The 18,794-nt window shown below is 38.3% G+C and overlaps 1 protein-coding gene across 1 annotated transcript in view; it reads right to left on the bottom strand.

Moving 5' to 3' along the window:
- LOC150081816 (transmembrane protein 120 homolog) overlaps positions 1-18,794 on the bottom strand; it is a 375,137-nt gene that overhangs the window by 55,861 nt on the left and 300,482 nt on the right. Inside the window, exon 9 of the mRNA XM_090380327.1 lies at positions 17,988-18,080. Within this exon, the coding sequence (XP_090236453.1) occupies positions 17,988-18,080 (93 nt within the window). The remainder of the gene's footprint in view (positions 1-17,987; positions 18,081-18,794) is intronic.

Genomic DNA, 18,794 nt, shown 5'->3' with positions numbered 1-18,794 from the left:
GCTACTTCAGACAACGAGATTGGAAAAATCTAGCTTTTCAGATAAAAACTCAGTGTTTCTCAACATCATACAAGGGCTCACATCTGGTGAGTATGGGCTTGGCATACCAAGGGTCCTGAGCTGAATATCATCATTCTTCTCTTTCTTGATGATTCCTTTCTACTCCTCTCTCTCTCTCTCTCTAAGGGTAACTTGGGAAATTTTTTTGGCTGGTGCAGCATAAGCCTCAGGCTTCCTTGCACCACATGGCTAATAATGATGATAATGATAATAATAATAATATCGAGGCATGTGCTATACATGAAATATGGCAAAGAACGCAATGATTGATAAAGATCTTGAGGAACAAGTAAGATACAGATCCTCATTTTGGATCTGTATTTGAATTACGAATAATTTTTATTTTTTGTCCTCGCCTTTTCCCATTATTATTTGGGGTAGCGTTTTTATTGTTTTGGCATGCAATTTTTACGCCAAGATGCCCTTCCTGATGCCAACCCTCACACTTTATTCGGGCTGGGGATATGCGGTGGTCATTCCCTAACCTTCCGCATCCTCCGCATTTGGTGGTCATGGGCTCGAACCCCGGTTTAATCAAGAAGCGTGTGCTATGCACTACTGCTCCTGCCCACCTGGCTACGGAGGTGCCATTTGAATTACGAATAATAAAAGATTATAAAAGAAATGCTATTGGTCAAAGTAGACTGTGCAATCTTGCAATGTTGGCTATTGAGCATAAATATGCCAGTAAAATGGATTTTATTAATGATTTCGCAAATGTAAAACCACTGAAAGTAACATTTTAACTTTTTTGTAAATTTATTAGCTATTGTATAATTTTTTGTTTGTCAAATTGTATTTAATAAGTAGTATCAATATTGTAGTATTAATTTTAATGTTTTTGATGTTTGTAAAATTATAAAAAAATCATAAATAAAATACATATTTATGTTATTACAATGATTCAACATTTTTTTCTAATTAAAATTTATTTTAATAAAAATAAGGGGCCAAAAAAACTTAGTTATGGCACTGGATATAAGAATAAAAAAGTTTCTTTGTTGTTGTCTTAGATTATAACTACACGAGTAACAGAATTAAGTGACCACAATTAAAAAAATAATAATAAAAAAAAAGCTCAAGCTCCATATATGAAAATCCATAGAGAGCACTGAAAAAAAAAATGCACAAGAAGTGATGAATCTAAGATCCCTGGAAAATTTTACTTAACACAATACATTTTGTGAAAAGAAGCCTAATAACTGTTAGATCCAGAACATCCATACACAAATTAAAACAATATGATGTTCTTGAAAAAGTTGTCATCTCCAGTATTTAAAGTAAAAGTAGCAAAAAAAAGTTCAATTTTATTTCAAAGATGAATGTAATATTGTAATGTCTCTGAGACTAAGGTATTAAAAAAGAAAGCTAATTATAGAGCAAAACTAATGCAGCCAATTAATACAATAATTAGGATAATACTTGGCAGGGTGCCATTCTGCTAGTTGGCTACCAAGACACTCCAACAATCAAATATAAATAAAATCAAAACAGCAAAAACATGCTCACTTCTAGCAGTGCAAATGAATGACTCTTTATCCAAAGAAATATATCTTGTAACCCACCAAAGAAAGAGTTCCAGATCCACAATAAGCAAACAAAATAAAGGCAAGAATAAAATAAAAGCAAGAACCACTTCCTCGGGAAATATCAGCACATGTTATTTCTAAAAGAATTGTATTTCAGTAGTTAACTGCTGTCCAGCAAAAACATCAGTGGATGTTCCTATCTGATCTGGATTCAGAATAGCAAGTAACAAACAAACTAAACACAAAAATATAAACAATAACGGCGAAGGTTATTGCCTACATGAGAACGACGAGAAACGTCGGATAACTTACATGGAAAATTAGTTTCCCGATACGGCACTCTAGCGCTGCTCACTCATTAAACAGATGGTAGGTGTTATCGGTCTGGAGCAAAGTCGAGAATGATATATTGATTGACATTTAGGCATTGCAAATGCTGTGCTGATTGGTGCGCAAACACAACACACGATAACATCAGTTTAGTATCACTTTAGCAGCACTAATAGTAACTTGCCTAATCGCACATGCCCTAACCTTTTTTCACCATTAGAGTATTTCGTAATGGGGAAAATAATTAACATATATGAATGAATTAATCAACTATAATACTTCACTAAGGAAAATAAAATGAAAGAATAAGTTAAAACATAAGCATTCAAACTAAAAGGTCATGTTACCTCGACTTGAATACCATGGGAGCTTGAACACCTCCTGAAGTAGAGAGGGTAACCTAACCTTTTTTCTTTAGAATCATGGGTGGGCTAGCACATAAATTGTTTATTAACAAAATATTAATTTTTTATTATTTTTATATTTTGGAACAGAACCAGGGTATGTCTGCCAGGGGCAAAGGTTGATGACGTTGTAGAGCAGATATCATCTTTTAAGGGCACAAAAGGTGATATAGTTGTACACGTTGGCACTAATGATATCAAGAGTAGGAGACCGGCAGAATTGCTTAACAAGTACAGGTCACTGTTGAAAAAAAGCCATGAAATAGGGTTGAATTTGAAAGTGTCTACAATTCTGCCCAGACACGATAGGAGGGAGTATATGATGAGAGCCTTCTCGTTCAATTCGGCCCTGGAAATATTGTGCAAGGCTCAAGGGGTAGAATTTTTTCCAGCCTGGACTGTACTTGTTAACAGGAGAGATTGCTTCTACAGGGATGGGATACACTTAAATAGAAAGGGTGCAAAAAATTTGCTGATGCTATCGAGGCAGTGTTAGGTGGGTCGGAAAACTGCTAGCTTGGGGGGGAGACAAAGACGAATAGATTAACAGTAGCCACTGGCAGAGGTGAAAGAGATTCTTGCACTGCTTCTATTGGAATGAGCAGAAGCCTGAAAAACAAGATGCAGGATATTTCAGAGACTGCTGGGAGTCATTGCGGTACAAGTAAACACATGGGTTGTGTTAGGGTAGCTAAGAATAAAAATAGGTGCATGTATACTTGCGTGTACACCAATGCTAGGAGTTTAGTAAATAAATTTGATGAATTTGAGGTATTGCTCAAAACATCAAAGGCAGATATTGTTGGGATAGAGACGTGGTGTCACACAGATATAAGGAATGCAGAACTGAAATTTGGGGGGTACAACGTCTACAGAAAGGATAGACTGGATAGGAAGGGAGGAGGGGTTATACTATTAGTTAAGAAACACATAAAATCCAAGGAAGCCAGTGGATATCGCTGGATAGTGCAGTGTCAAGTCAATTTGGTGTGACATAAGCACTGGGAGATCAAAATTGAGAGTAGGAGTGTGCTATAGGCCTAATGACTCTGATGAGTATAATAAGATACTGTACAGGGAAATAGAGTGGGCCAGTATATCAGAGAGTCTTATAATGGGAGATTTAAATTTCCCAGATATTGACTGGAATTTGGGGGCTGGTCACTCACACACTAGCAAGGCTTTTGTGGATTTATTGGATGATTGTTTTCTACATCAGCATGTTCAGGAGGCAACTAGAGGGAAGAATACTCTTGATTTGATTATCAGTAGTGATTCTTCATGCATTAAGAATCTGCAGATAAATGAACCACTAGGTGGCAGTGATCACAGTGTGCTGAAGTAGGATTTACTCAAAGAGGTAACTACCATTAGGGGTAAAGGGAAGGGTTATTGCTTTCGTAAAGGCGACTACGATGGACTGAGACAGTATTTAAATTCTATACAGTGGGACCAACTGATGATGTTACCAACAGCAAATGCAAAATGGGAAGCATTCAAAGAACTTATCTTGGAAGCTACTAGGCTTTACATACCAACTAAGAAATATCGTTCAAGGTTTAGGCCTAAATGGATGTCAGATGAACTGATGAGGCATATGGCAGAGAAGAAACATGCATGGGATACATACAAATTAACACATGACACAGAAGCCAATGATAGATACAAGTTGATCTGTAACCAAGTTACAAAGGAGGTTAGGCAGGCGAAGGCAGATTATGAGAAATATTTGGCAAGGGATGCAAAGAAAAACAGCAAAGAGTCCTTTACTTATGTAAACTCTAGAAGGAAGGGGATGAATCAGATTGGTCCACTTGATATCGATGGGTCAACTGTTGATGATCCTGCTCAGGTAGCTAACAAACTAAATGAATATTTTGCATCGACATTCACACATGAGGAGTTATTTAGCGGGGGGAAAGCCAGAGGTATATTCAACTCTAGCAGTAAGCTAGAGAATCTTGTAATAACTGAGAGTAAAGTGGAGGAGAAATTGTTGAAGATAAACACAAGAAAGGCACCCGGGGTGGATGGGATCTATCCAGTTATATTAAAGGAGGCAGCAAAGGAAGTAAGCAAACCCTTGGCCATAATTATGAGAGCTTCCTTGGACTCAGGGGAGGTACCCACAGACTGGAGATGTGCAAATGTCACCCCAATTCACAAAGGAGGATCAAAGGCTGACACAAGTAATTATAGACCTTTGAGTTTAACTTCTGTTCCAGGAAAAGTAATGGAGGCACTAGTTAAAGAAGCACTGCAGGATCATTTAGACAAGACTTCAGCTATTGCTCGGACACAGCATGGTTTTGTTAAGGGGAAGTCTTGCCTGACCAATTTGATTAGATACTATGATGCAGTCACAAAGGAACTGGATGCAGGGAATAACTTTGATATTATATACTTGGATCTTAGAAAGGCTTTTGATACTGTTGCACATGGAAGACTGCTGCACAAATTGGAGCAGTGTGGCATTGGAGGCAAATTGCTGCTGTGGATTAAGGGGTGGCTGAGGGGGAGAAGACAGAGAGTGGTAATCAATGGACACTGCTCGTTGTGGACTAATGTTATTAGTGGAGTCCCTCAGGGCTCAGTGTTGGGTCAATTATTGTTCTGTATTCATAAATGATATTGGTGAGGGTATATCAAGCTTAATGTTGAAGTTTGCAGACGATACAAAGGTAGGCAGGGTTGTCAAGGACACTACTGACACTATGCTGCTGCAACAGGATCTGGAAAGGTTGAGCAGATGGGCTGAGAGGTGGCAAATGAAATTTAACATTGACAAATGTAAAGTACTACACATGGGAAACAGCAACCCCAGAGCAACGTATCAACTCTGTGGTACTACAGTGACAGTGGTAGAGAATGAAAAGGACCTGGGGGTAATTGTGTAGGCAGATATGAAGTTCTCTGAGCAGTGCAGACGGGCTGCAAGAGTAGCTCATGGTGTATTGTCAATGATATATAGGAATTTTTCTAGCAGGGATAAGGAGGTGATTATTCCCTTGTATAAGGCAATGGTCAGGCCACACCTAGAGTACTGTATACAGGTCTGGAGGCCTCATTTCAAGAAGGATGTAGATCTGCTGGAACGAGTACAGAGAAGGGCAACAAGATTAGTGAATGGAACAAAGGGGTGGTCTTATGAAGAAAGGCTTAAGTTTTGCAAATTACAGTGTCTGGAGACTAGGCACCAGTGAGGTGATCTGATAGAGGTGTATAAAGCCTTGAATGGTTTGAGCATGCTCAATGCTGATGGGATTCTTCCTCTCGCTCAGAATAATCACCTGAGAGGGCATAAATTCAAATTGAGGAAAGACAGATGTAGGATAGACGTGTGGAAATTTGCCTTTAGCCAGCGGGTGGTTGGTTGGTTGGTGGAACAAACTTCCATCCCTTGTCGTGGAAGTTGATAGCCTAAATAAGTTTAAGGCTCAGCTGGACAGGTATTTTGAACGAACAGAGGGGTGAAGTGGAAGTGGTTTTTTTTTTTTTTTTTTGGCTGATGCTGCATAAGCTTGCTTTCTTGCATCAAATGCCTCTACTAATGCTAATGCCAATTACTGTACTTTTATTTTTAAAAACACTCGTGCGGATACACACGTATCATAACGTCAATCAGCACCTTATATAAGTTATTTGGTTATTAGGAGCATTAGCAACTAGGGCCATATTTCTCCAGGGATATGCGGTAATCATTCCCTGACCTTTCCACATCCTCTGTATTCTGTGGTCACGGGCTCGAACCCTGGTCTGATCAAGAAGCGTGTGCTACGCACTGCTGCTTCTGCTCCTTCCCACCTGGCTACGGAGGCGCCCCAATCAGCACCTTAAAAGATTCATTGCTACTATTACCTGTTCACTGTTCATTACAAAACTATTATGCACTGTTCACTGTTCATTACAAAACTATTATGCACCGTCATAATGCCAATCAATGACTACACAGTAGCTTATCGTCTGTCGTGCCCACCACCAATCATTTCATCGTTTGCCACACCTACCTGTCAATCAATATATCCTTCTCAATTTCTGCTCCAGACCGATAACACCTACCGTCTGTTTGCCATGCGAGCAGCGCTAGAGTTCAGTGTCAGGAAACAAATCTTCCCCGTAAGTTATCCGACGTTTCTCATTGTTCTCGTGCAGGCTTTCTTTACCTTAGCCACAATAACATATACCACAGCCACTATCCTCTGAATCTAAATAAACAAACAAAATAAAACAAGATGCAAATTTATACAGAAACTCCAAAAATTGATAGGTTTAACCCAAATGTAAACATGGAAATTGAAGTGGCCATATGAAATTTTCAGCTTCCCCATGCACCAAGAACCACCCAGATAGCAGTAGTTCTTAACATCAGACTTCTTCATGCCATCATTCACGAGAGAAGCCTCATCATTGTTGTCAAAATGATGGTGGGCATTATTTCTGAACCAGACTTTTGGGCTAACTGCAGATGGAGAATCGCAGTCCCAAGTCTGAAGGCCAATCCAGTCCTTCAGGCGTTCCCAAACTGGTTAACATTATCTGATCAGTTCCTACCCATGCAAATACTGTAGTACATATATCCTCTGGATGGCAACCTCTACAAGTTCACAGTCGATAAAAAATATAGGCCAAACTTACTCCAGTAATGCTCCTGCCCAATTTGGCCCCCTCCGTAGCCAGGTGGACAGGAGCAGCAGTGCATAGCACACACTTCTTGATTAGACCAGGGTTCGAGCATGTGACCACCAAATATGGAGGATGCGGAAGATCAGGGAATGACCACCGCATATCCCAGGAGCAGTATGGCCTTAGTTGCTAATGCTCCTAAAAACCAAAGAACAACAACTTCCTTCTCAGACCCACAACACAGGACGTTAGAACCTGCTCCCTAAGATCTCTTCATTACTATCATGGATCCATCACTCCTGTGTTCCAACCTTTCTGTGCCTGCTCAAATGACTCTTCTGCACTCTAAAGGGCTTTTCCTTAGAAAATAATTTTATTTGCCGACAATACTGTTGTATATATATTTTTATATGTAAATTTGTAATTTTTTTGTTCTCCAATCTTTAATCATATGGTTGCATAATCAGCAATAATACTGTTTTTTTTTTCTCATACTTGTTTATTACATTGTGTTATCCTTTTATGTAAACACTTGGCTTGTAGCCACGAAGGGTGTTGTTGTGGATGTTTGATGGTGCATAAGCTGCTTTGGCTATAATGTGCCTATTCATTTATTGTATGAATAGATGAGAAATTCTTTAACATCAGAAAAGGCTGAGATCAGAAATGATTAAAAACTCCAATTGGCTTCAGAAAGTTGAAAAATTCAAAAACATTTGCATTGTCACCAATAAGATTCTCTAGATTTATTGGTTTCCGAAGGTTAACCGATGACAGTAAAGTTGAATTTCTGCCTTGTTTATATTTTTGGACATTCAATGACAATGTGTTTAACAGTCAGATTTATATAACAATGTGGACAGTGTGGTGGATCATCTCCTGTAAGTAAATGAAGGTGGGTCAGATTTGTATGACCTATTCTTGCTCTTGAAAGGACTACTTCTTGTCTTGATGTACAAACGCTGGAACGCCAAATTTTAGGATCCTGTTTAAACTGGAAGAGTTTATTATTAGTTTGAGAGGGCTAGAGTGCTGTCCATTTTTATAGGCATGCAGCATGAATGATATGTGGATAGTCTGATGCTGGAACAGGGATATTGATTAAATCTAAGGTAGTTGGATTTTTTGCAGCTTTATCATCCAGTTCATTACCAGAAATTCTGGATTGTGCTGGAATCCAGCAGAAGGTGATCAATTAGTGGAATTTTTCAATCTGCAGTAATAATCTTCTAATAATCTAAAAATCTAAGGAGTTACATAATGCCATAATTGAGCTGAGGGAATCAGTGTAAATAACAAATTTTAATGAACAGTCAGAACAGAAATTTTCTAAGGCTAGTTTAATTGCATATAATTCTGCTGAGAAGATACTAAATTCAGGTGGAAGGGAATCTGAAATAGTGGTATTTAGGAACATTGCTGCTGCTCCAACGTTTCAGTTGGATTTAGTGCTATCTGTATAAATTGGAGAAAAATCAATATACCTGTGAGTGTGAACTGCATGAAGTTGTTTCACATTTGATGCTTGTAGAATATTTTTTCCCCATTGGCAGAGGTAAGTGTCACAGGTCAGTAGAGGAGGAGGAGTCCACGTTGGTTGAGTGCAAATTACTACCTGTTGTACAGAATGAATGGAAACATTCCTCCAAACCTGCATCCGTTCAAAGAAGGAGCACCACCGTAGCTACATGGGCGGGAAGAGCAGTGCATAGCCCACGCTTCTTGATTAGACTGGAATTCGAGCCCATGACCGATGCGAAAAGGTCAGGGAATGACAACCGCATATCCCCAGAGCAATATGGCCTTAGCTGCTAATGCTCCTAAAAACCAAATAACAACATAACAACAGTTCAAGAAGGCAAAGACCAGCTGGTTTTACTACGCTAGGTTTATTTCTGTAGAGGTTTTCTAATGGTGGATTGAAAAGGTATGACTGAATTGAATGCGAAGCACAACTTTGTATTTTGACAGCATACTTCATTGGCAGTTTTTTCCTATGTAAAGTAAGCAGGTGCTCACGCGCGTCAATGTAGTTGCAATGTGCTGGTGATGTTCTGAAAGCCCCAAGTGCAATCCTCAAGGCATTGTGCTCAACTGGATCAAGATAGCACAAAGCATTTGCTCTGGCAGAATCACAGACAGGAGCACCATAATCGAGATGGGATCTGATTAATGGCCTGTATAACCAAAGCAGAGAGGTGCAATCTGCACCCCATGTTAGGGCGGATAAAGTTCTGAGTAAATTTAACTTTTTTAAATAGGTATGGTCTAAGAAATTTAATTTATTGTCAAGAATTAATCCTAGAAATCTGATATTAGTAGTGACTGGGATGGAGACATTGGAGATTAGCATTAGCACTAGCATTAGTAGAGGCATATGATCCAAGAAAGCCAGCTTATGCAGCATCAGCGAGAAAAAAAAAAAAAACTTCCACTTCATCCCTCCGTTCGTTCGAAATACCTGTCCAGCTGAGCCTTAAATTTATTTAGGCTATCAACTTCCACAACAAGGGATGGATGTCTGTTCCACCAACCAACTACCAGCTGGCTAAAGATAAATTTCTCGACATCTATCCTACATCTGTCTTTCCTCAATTTGAATTTATGCCATCTGAGGTAATTATTCTGAGCAAGAGGCAGTATCCCATCAGCATTGAGCATGCTCAAACCATTCAGACGTTGTACACCTCTATCAGATCACCTCGCCAGTGCCTAGTCTCCAGACACTGTAATTTGCAAAACATAAGACTTTCTTCGTAAGAGCAACCCTTCGTTCCGTTCACTAACCTTGTTGCCCTTCTCTGTACTTGTTACAGCAGCTCTACATCCGTCTTGAAATGAGGCCTCCAGACCTGTATACAGTACTCAAGGTACGGCCTGATCATTGCCTTATACAAGGGAATAATGACCTCCCTATCCCTGCTACAAAAATTCCTGTATATCATTGATAAGACACCATGAGCTACTCTTGCAGCCTGTCTGCACTGCTCAGAGAACTTCATATCTGCCTGCACAATTACCCCCAGGTCCTTTTCATTCTCTACCACTGTCAGTGTAGTACCACAGAGTTGATACGTTGTTCTGGGGTTGCTGTTTCCCATATGTAGTACTTTACATTTGACAATGTTAAACTTCATTTGCCACCTCTCAGCCCATCTGCTCAACCTTTCCAGATCCTGTTGCTGCAACAGGATCTGATCAACCTTTCCAGATCCTGTTGCAGCAGTGTACTGTCATTAGTGTCATTAACAACCCTGCCAACCTTCGTATCGTCGGCAAACTTGAACATTAAGCCTGATATACCATTATCAATATCATTTATAAATACAGAAAACAACAATGGACCCAACACTGAACCCTGGGCGACTCCACTAATAACATTAGTCCACGATGAGCATTGTCCATTAATTACCACCCTCTGTCTTCTGCCACTCAACCATCCCTTTATCCATAACAACAATTTGCCAAAAATGCCACACTGCTCCAATTTGTGCAGCAGTCTTCCATGTGCAACAGTATCAAAAGCCTTTCTAAGATCCGAATATATAATATCAAAGTTATTCCCTGCATCCACTTATTTTGTGACTACATCATAGTATCCAATAAAATTGGTCAGGCAAGACCTTCCCTTAAAAGAACCATGCTGTGTCTGAGCTATAACTTAATTCTTGTCAAGATGATCCTGCAGTGCTTCTTTAACCAGTGCTTCCATTATTTTCCTGGAAAAGAAGTTAAACTCAAAGGTCTATAATTACTTGTGTCAGCCTTTGATCCTCCCTTGTGGATTGGGATTACATTTGTACATCTCCAGTCTGTGGGTACCTCCCCTGAGTCCAAGGAAGCTCTCATAATTATGGCTAATGGATTGCTTACTTCCTTTGCTGCCTCCTTTAATATAACTGGATAGATCCCATCCACCTCAGGTGCCTTTCTTGTGTTTATCTTCAACAATTTCTCCTCCACTTTACTCTCAATTATTACAAGATCATCTAGCTCACTGCCAGTGTGTCCTTCATCTTTCGCATTCCTCTTCCTGAATAACTCATGTGTGAATGTAGATGCAAAATATTGATTCAGTTTGTTAGCTACTTGAGCAGGATCACGAACAGTTGAACCATCGATATCAAGTGGACCAATCTGATTCATCCCCTTTTTTCTTTGCATCCCTTGCTAAATATTTCTCGTAATCTGCCTTCGCCTGCCTAACTTCCTTTGTAACTTGGTTACAGATGAACTTATATCTATCATAGGCTTCTGTGTCACGTGTTAATTTATATGTATCCCAAGCATTTTTCTTGTCTGCCATATGTCTCATTAGTTCATCTGACATCCATTTAGGCCTAAACCTTGAACAATATTTCTTAGTTGGTATGTAAAGCCTAGTAGCTTCCAAGATAAGTTCTTTGAATGCTTCCCATTTTGAATTTGCTGTTGGTAACATCATCAGTTGGTTCCACTGTATAGAATTTAAATACTGTCTCAGACCATCGTAGTCGTCTTTACAAAAGCAATAATCCTTCCCTTTACCCCTGATGGTGTTACCTCTTTGAGTAAATCTCACTTCAGCACACTGCGATCACTGCTACCTAGTGGTTCCTCTATCTGCAGATTCTTAATGCATGAAGAATCACTACTGATAATCAAATCAACAGTATTACTCCCTCTAGTTGCCTCCCGAACATGCTGATGTCGAAAATAATCATCCATTAAATCTACAAAAGCCTTGCTAGTGTGTGAGTGACCAACACACAAATTCCAGTCAATATCTGAGAAATAAAAATCCCCCATTATAAGACTCTCTGATTTACTGGCCCACTCTATTTCCCTGTATAGTTTCTTATTATACTCATCAGAGCCATTAGGCCTATAGCACACTCCTACTCTCAATTTTGATCTCCCAATGCTTATGTCACACCAAACTGACTCAACACTGCACTGTACAGCGATGTCGACTGGCTTCACTTCGTTGGATTTTATGTGTTTCTTAACTAATAGCATAACCCCTCCTCCCTTCCTATCCTGTCTATCCTTTCTGTAGACGTTGTACTCCCCAAATTCCAGTTCTGCATTACTTATATCTGTGTGACACCAAGTCTCTGATATCCCAACAATATCCGCCTTTGATGCTTTGAGCAATATCTCAAATTCATCAAATTTATTTACCAAAGTCCTAGCATTGGTGTACATGCAAGTATACATGCACCTGTTCTTTTTCTTAGCTACCCTATCATAACCCATGTGTTTACTTGTACCGCAATGACTCCCAGCAGTCTTTGAAATATCCTGCATCTTGTTTTCCAGGCTTCTGCTCATTCCAATAGAAGCAGTGCAAGAATCACTTTCACATCTGCCAGTGGCTACTGTTAATCTATTAATCCTTGTATCCCCCCAGGCTTGCAGTTTTCTGATCCACCTAACACTGCCTTGATAGCATCAGCAAATATTCTTGCACCCTTTCTATTTAAGTGTATCCCATCCATGTAGAAGCAGTCCCTTCTGTTAACAAGTACAGACCACGCTGAAAAAAATTCTACCCCTTGAGCCTTGCACAATCTTTCCAGGGCCAAATTGATCGACCAGGCTCTCATCATATACTCCCTCCTATCGTGTCTGGGCAGAATTGCAGACACTTTCAAATTCAACCCTAATTCATGTTTTTTTTTCAACAGTGACCTGTACTTGTTAAGTAATTCTGCCGGTCTCTTACTCTTAACATCATTAGTGCCAACGTGTACAATTATAGCACCTTTTGTGCCCTTAAAAGATGATATCCGCTCTACAACGTCATCAACCTTTCCCCTGACAGACATACCCTGGTCCTGTTCCACCTATCCTTTTTAAAAAGCACGTTCCCCGTTTCCCTGACAATAGAGTCACCAACAACTACTAGTTCCTGTGGGACCAGCGCATTCTGCCTTGGGGGTTGCCGCTGTGTTGCATGATGACCAAGTGCAAGCTCTGGCGTTGATGTGGGCAGCTGAGAGCTTGATTGGCCCCTCACTTTAAATCCTTCGAGGGCATCCACCCTGTCCTTCAAGTTCTCATATAGGCCCATAACAACGCTGAGTTGTCGCCTGATTTCGTTATTTGTTATTGTTATTTTTGGTTTTTAGGAGCATTAGCAACTAAGGCCATATTGCTCCAGGATATGCGGTGGTCATTCTCTTACCTTTCTGCATCCTCCGTATTTGGTGGTGACGGGCTCGAACCCCAGTCTAATCAAGAAATGTGTGCTACGCACTGCTGCTCCTTCCAACCTGGCTACGGAGGCACCTGTGATTTCGTTACACTCCTTGTATCGCGCACACACAAAGACATCCCCCATGGCAATATCATGTCCCATACCCGATTGCTCCACCAACATCATGCAAGCAGTGCATTTTAAAAGGCTGTGATTCAGAGGGCAACTGCCCCCCCCCCTCAGTTCTCCTCTGAGCCACAGCACTCCCATTAGCTTGAGCATTTTGCTTTGCTGCTCTTGTCTGAGTCATGATTTCGATTTAATTTCAATAAAATTTCAATTTCAGTACTAAATTATAACCGTAAACTTGTATCCCAACACAGTTATAACGCTATATATATTTTTAAGTATCAAATATTATCTACGATTTCTGTTGATATAACTTCTGTATCAAGTTATGTATTAATTAATTATGTTTTGTTTGTAATCTAAGTCGTTATATATATTTAATTAAAAGTACAATTTAATTGACAACGAAGTTTAACAAAATTAGTAGATTTTGCTGATTAATTGACAATATTACATTATATACTATACTATACTAATGCTATCTAGTTCGGGATATAACGTTGTATCATATAACAATGGCACAAGTTACGAACGGTAACTCTATGGACACTTAAGTATTAATTAACTTCCAAATCTCGCTGTCTCAATTCAGAATAAACTAATGATCTTGAATAGGTGTATAAGCTACTTATAGAAAATAATTTGATGTATCAATTGGTCAATAAATCGGCTAAATATGGCTAAAAACTTCTCGTTCAGCGGAGTGCAACTCGTAACACGTGGATATGATACCCTTACCGATACTTTTATGCAATTACAAGGGCGAGTTAAGAATAAATACACCAGATTAAGCAAAAAGACACAAAATAATGCTATACTACTAAATTTAAATCAAAAGTTTTAGAAAAACAATTAATTCAAATAAATAAATAAGAAAATCCATTTAGCGGCTTTGAACACGTCTGGCTCCCACAAGCCTCGTCATCAGACCTATTTGGTCTGCTGACGAGATTTGAAGTTCAGGATCCATATGAAGTTTGCGTTGTCTACAGAAATGGATAGCAACTGTTTTCTGCTGTGAGAGTTGATAGCCGTTAAGGCTGGCCCATTGTTGTATTTTATTAAGTGATATCTGAAGCTGTCATTCAATAGATCTCATGTTTTGGGAATGACAGGAGATGGAAAGGTCATCCGCATAAAGGTACGACTCAACTGTGTTTGGAGGCTGTTTAGTAATGGAAATGGAATCAAATCTAAGAGCAAAAAGAGTGACACTCAGTATTGATCCCTGTGAAACACCTTTCTGAATGAAAGTTGCAGAGAGGGTATGTTGGTATCTTACTTGAAACGATCTAGTGTGTAGAAAGTTCTGAGCAAATATGGGAAGGTTCCCCCGTAGATTGAGAGAATAAAGATCACTAAATATGGCATGCTGCCATGTGGTGTCAAAGGCCTTATCTATATCTATTGAAACCATTACTAGATTGTGTTTAACGAAGGCATTGCGAATGGCAAATTCAGCCTTGATCATGAGATCCAAGCTTGACCTGTTTTGTCAAAAGCCATGTTGACTGTGGCTCATTAGATCTTCTGATTCAGTGATCCAGATCAGTCTAGTGTGGACAACTGTTTCAAGGATTTTGTTGAGGCAGCTTGAGAGGGATATTGCTCTACTATAGCTATGGGGGTTGGATGGATCGTTTCCAGGCTTCAGGAATGCCAAAACAATAAAGTGACGACAAGAAGCTGGATAAACATTTTCTAAAAAAATATGTTGTAAAAGACCAGCAGGAGGCAAAAAGCTTTGTCACCAAGATGTTGCAGCATGATATAATAGATCCCATTTGGTCCGGTGGCACCACTGTGAGCTGTTTTAATGGCAATCAAAAGTTCAGATTATTGCAGAGGTTTGTTATACAGTAGAATGAGGGCAGTTTGGAAGTTAATAGAATGCTGTTTTCTATGTTTTTATTTCGCTGGAAATATGTAGTATAAGCTGATGGTACTGAGATTTCAGCAAAAGTATTGCCCAAAGCATTAGCTATATCTGAGGGACTAGATAAATCTCGCTCGTTCCAGGAGAGGACTGGAGAAGGTATGGTTGGAAACTTACCAGAAAGCTGTCTAAATTTTTTCCGAATTATTTTGCTGTCAGCATTTCTGTTAATTGTTGATGCAAAACTGGGTCCAGGCAGTGGTGAGCTGTGAATATTTTAACAATGGGCTCGCAGTTTTGTGGACTTGTTGATCTGAAACATCTTTGGGGATTCCTGCCGAGTAAATCTGATCTGTAACAGAAGTGATGTCATCCACGGCTACCGCCAGAGGCATTTCCCACATTCACACTACTAGTCTGCACTGAGCACTCACCAGTAGTTCGTGACGTATGATATCTCGAATCAGCCTGGTCATCACCTCCCCCCTTTTATGATGATACCTGGATACGTATTATCTCCAGTTTTAACTTTTTAGAATTTTTGAATAGTATGACATCATAATCATACTTCCTGAAGTATGATTGCAACAATATTTGTCAACAATTTATTTTTTCATCTCACATTTTAATTACATTCCATTGTTAGTGCCCCTAGCAGCTGCGTATGTCATTTCAGCAAGATCAATATAAGATTAGTACTTCAATCGACACTGTTTTCTAGAAACATTTAGATACGTTTCAATTGCAAGTATACATCTCTTACTTTAGTTATCATAAATCCATTGTATCTTGTCTTTCAGAAATTATGAATATTTGTGAATGTTCAATAAAATATTTACAATACAAAAGCTCTTTTATTTGTAATCAATATAAAAATCATAATACCTAAATGAAATGCAAAGGATTCAGATAAAACCATCTACCACGTGTGCCGAGCAGCACACACACCACTTTTTTATTAGATTTTCTTTTTTTTTTAACAACTAGGGAAATATAATTGATACATTTTTTTCCATGATAAAATTTTAATATTTACCATATCACAAATTACAAAAACTATCACAAAACATTCTACAATATATAAACAAATATTACATAAAAAACAAACTCTTATAAAAAAGGTACACAAAAACCACAGATTACATGAAAAAAATTATTATACAAATATTCAAGAAAAATTTATTTTAAAAATTTCCATATAGAATTTACTTCTTTATTAATATTTGTTGTCAATCTTCTGCTTTTCTCTGAGCGATAATTACAGAGGAATGATTTGACATAACGATCCAGATCAAATTGAAGCAGTGGCTTTCCATTTAGATGTGTGGTCACATCATAATCTGCAATGCGTTTAATTGTCAACACTATTCATTCACACAATATTATTCATTACGCTGAAAGCTCACTCAGCTTCAGCACTGCTAATCACAATGGTTTCAAAGATATTTCTGGCCTTTCTTAATTGAAGAGGGAATTTCACTCAATTTTAAAGATAAACTATCTTCGACAAAATCTCTAAAATCATTAATTTTTTTTCATATTTTATCAGAAAACTTAAATTTCTAATTCGTTTTTCACCATCCTGCCATGGAGACAAATGTTCTTTCATATTCCACGATTCTGGGTAGCACATGTTTAAAATTTCTTTCAGTTCCTCATCGTTAATAGTATCATTATTTTCTTTATTTAATTTAAAATACTCTATTGCATTAATAACTTATCCTTAATAAGGATAAGTTAAATGTGTTCTTACTTTTGATTTTGATTCCTTCAAATTCTTTCAACTTTAACATGCTCTCAATTTTAGCTTCATAATTTGCTTCAGAATTTTTCATATTAGTGATAGCATTGATGGTTAGAATAATTAATTTATCTGCTTTTACTATAACGATGCTGTAGCTTTGTAAATCTTCTGAAAGGTAACAGAGCTCCTGCAGGATGGCGATCATTAGTGCTAAATCATTAAGAAATTCCAGATTGAAAAGTCGGTTTGCATTAATAACTTATCCTTAATAAGGATTACTCTATACTCTTAATACTCTATTGCATTAATAACTTATCCTTAATAAGGATAAGTTAAATGTGTTCTTACTTTTGATTTTGATTCCTTCAAATTCTTTCAACTTTAACATGCTCTCAATTTTAGCTTGACAACGAATTTGCTTCAGAATTTTTCATATTAGTGATAGCATTGATGGTTAGAATAATTAATTTATCTGCTTTTACTATAACGATGCTGTAGCTTTGTAAATCTTCTGAAAGGTAAGAGAGCTCCTGCAGGATGGCGATCATTAGTGCTAAATCATTAAGAAATTCCAGATTGAAAAGTCGGTTTAATAATCCAGAATATTCAACTTCTGATTCAAAATGTTTGCACAAAGTGGGATAAATCCTCCACCCCTCAATTGCCGTCCACAAGCTACAAGCTGCACATCATGGCCTGAACACACGACTGATCTTTATAGTTTCCACATCAAGTTCTTTAGCAATCATCTTTAAATCACGCTGGTTTTTTTGGAGATTGGTGATATAATGCATACAGTTTTTTTTTAATTATTGCGTGTATGCTATTATATTTTGGAACATTTTCTTCACAGTGAAAGCCTTGATGCGGTTTCCAAATCTGCCAACATTTCATCTTCGGAAAGTTTACTTAATATCTTAGTTGCCTCACTGCCATGTATTTTTGAGACACCCTGTATATATTGTAACTTTTTTTTCCCTGTTTTTAAACCACCTACCATCCTTCAATTTCCTCACCCAGTTAACTGAGTCAATGGTAAATTAATTTTATAATAAACTCAACATAAATTTACACAGTGACAATGTTTTTAAAAACAAACAATTTCACCAACCTACTGTAATGTCCATGTTGTACCTTTCACCCAAGGCTCGTAAACGATATAAACAGCCCCGTTGATATTTTGATTGCAGAAACTGTAGGAAGCCTTAAAAAATATAATGAAGAAAAAGTCAGGGGAAAGGTTGATACATAATTGGTAGTTTTCCTGAAACATTAATATCTTAATGGAATTTATTTAACCAATTCATTTAGAATGCAATTGCAAAATTCAAAAAGGCAATTGTGAGTAGGGGTTTGCTACGAACTAGGAGATTGTGAAGACTATGAGTTCATCTATGTGCAGATAGCATGGGCAGACTAGTGTGAAAGGACCAACACTGCAGTGGTGTTGGATTATGCTTTTGATCAAGAACAAGTAAATTCAAAAACAGCAAATTCAACAATAAAGATGCATTTAAAACTGAGTTATTTGGATTACAAAAGCACTGGGAAAGCAAAAATTAGAACAGGAATATGTTACAGACCAGAGTCAACACAGGCGCCTCCGTAGCCAGGTGGGAAGGAGCAGCAGTGCATAGCACACGCTTCTTGATTAGACCGGGGTTCGAGCCCGTCACCACCAAATACGGAGGATGCGGAAAGGTCAGGGAATGACCACCGCATATCCCGGAGCAATATGGCCTTAGTTGCTAATGCTCCTAAAAAAAAAAAAAAACAAATAACCAAAATAACAGAGTCAACACAACTTGTGAAAGGTAGGATGTCAAATTCATTCTGGCATGCAGTCTCATGAACTCAAATATGTTTGAGAGTTGCATGTCCATGGAGAGTACCTTACCTGCCACTGTTTTGAAAAAGA

Source organism: Mastigoproctus giganteus, chromosome 8 (assembly GCF_048544385.1).
Source record: "Mastigoproctus giganteus isolate SK-2022 chromosome 8, ASM4854438v1, whole genome shotgun sequence".
NCBI classification, from domain to species: Eukaryota; Metazoa; Arthropoda; class Arachnida; order Uropygi; family Thelyphonidae; genus Mastigoproctus; species Mastigoproctus giganteus.
The sequence above is the reverse complement of the archived record's forward strand: the minus strand, read 5'-3'. Positions and strand labels throughout refer to the sequence as shown.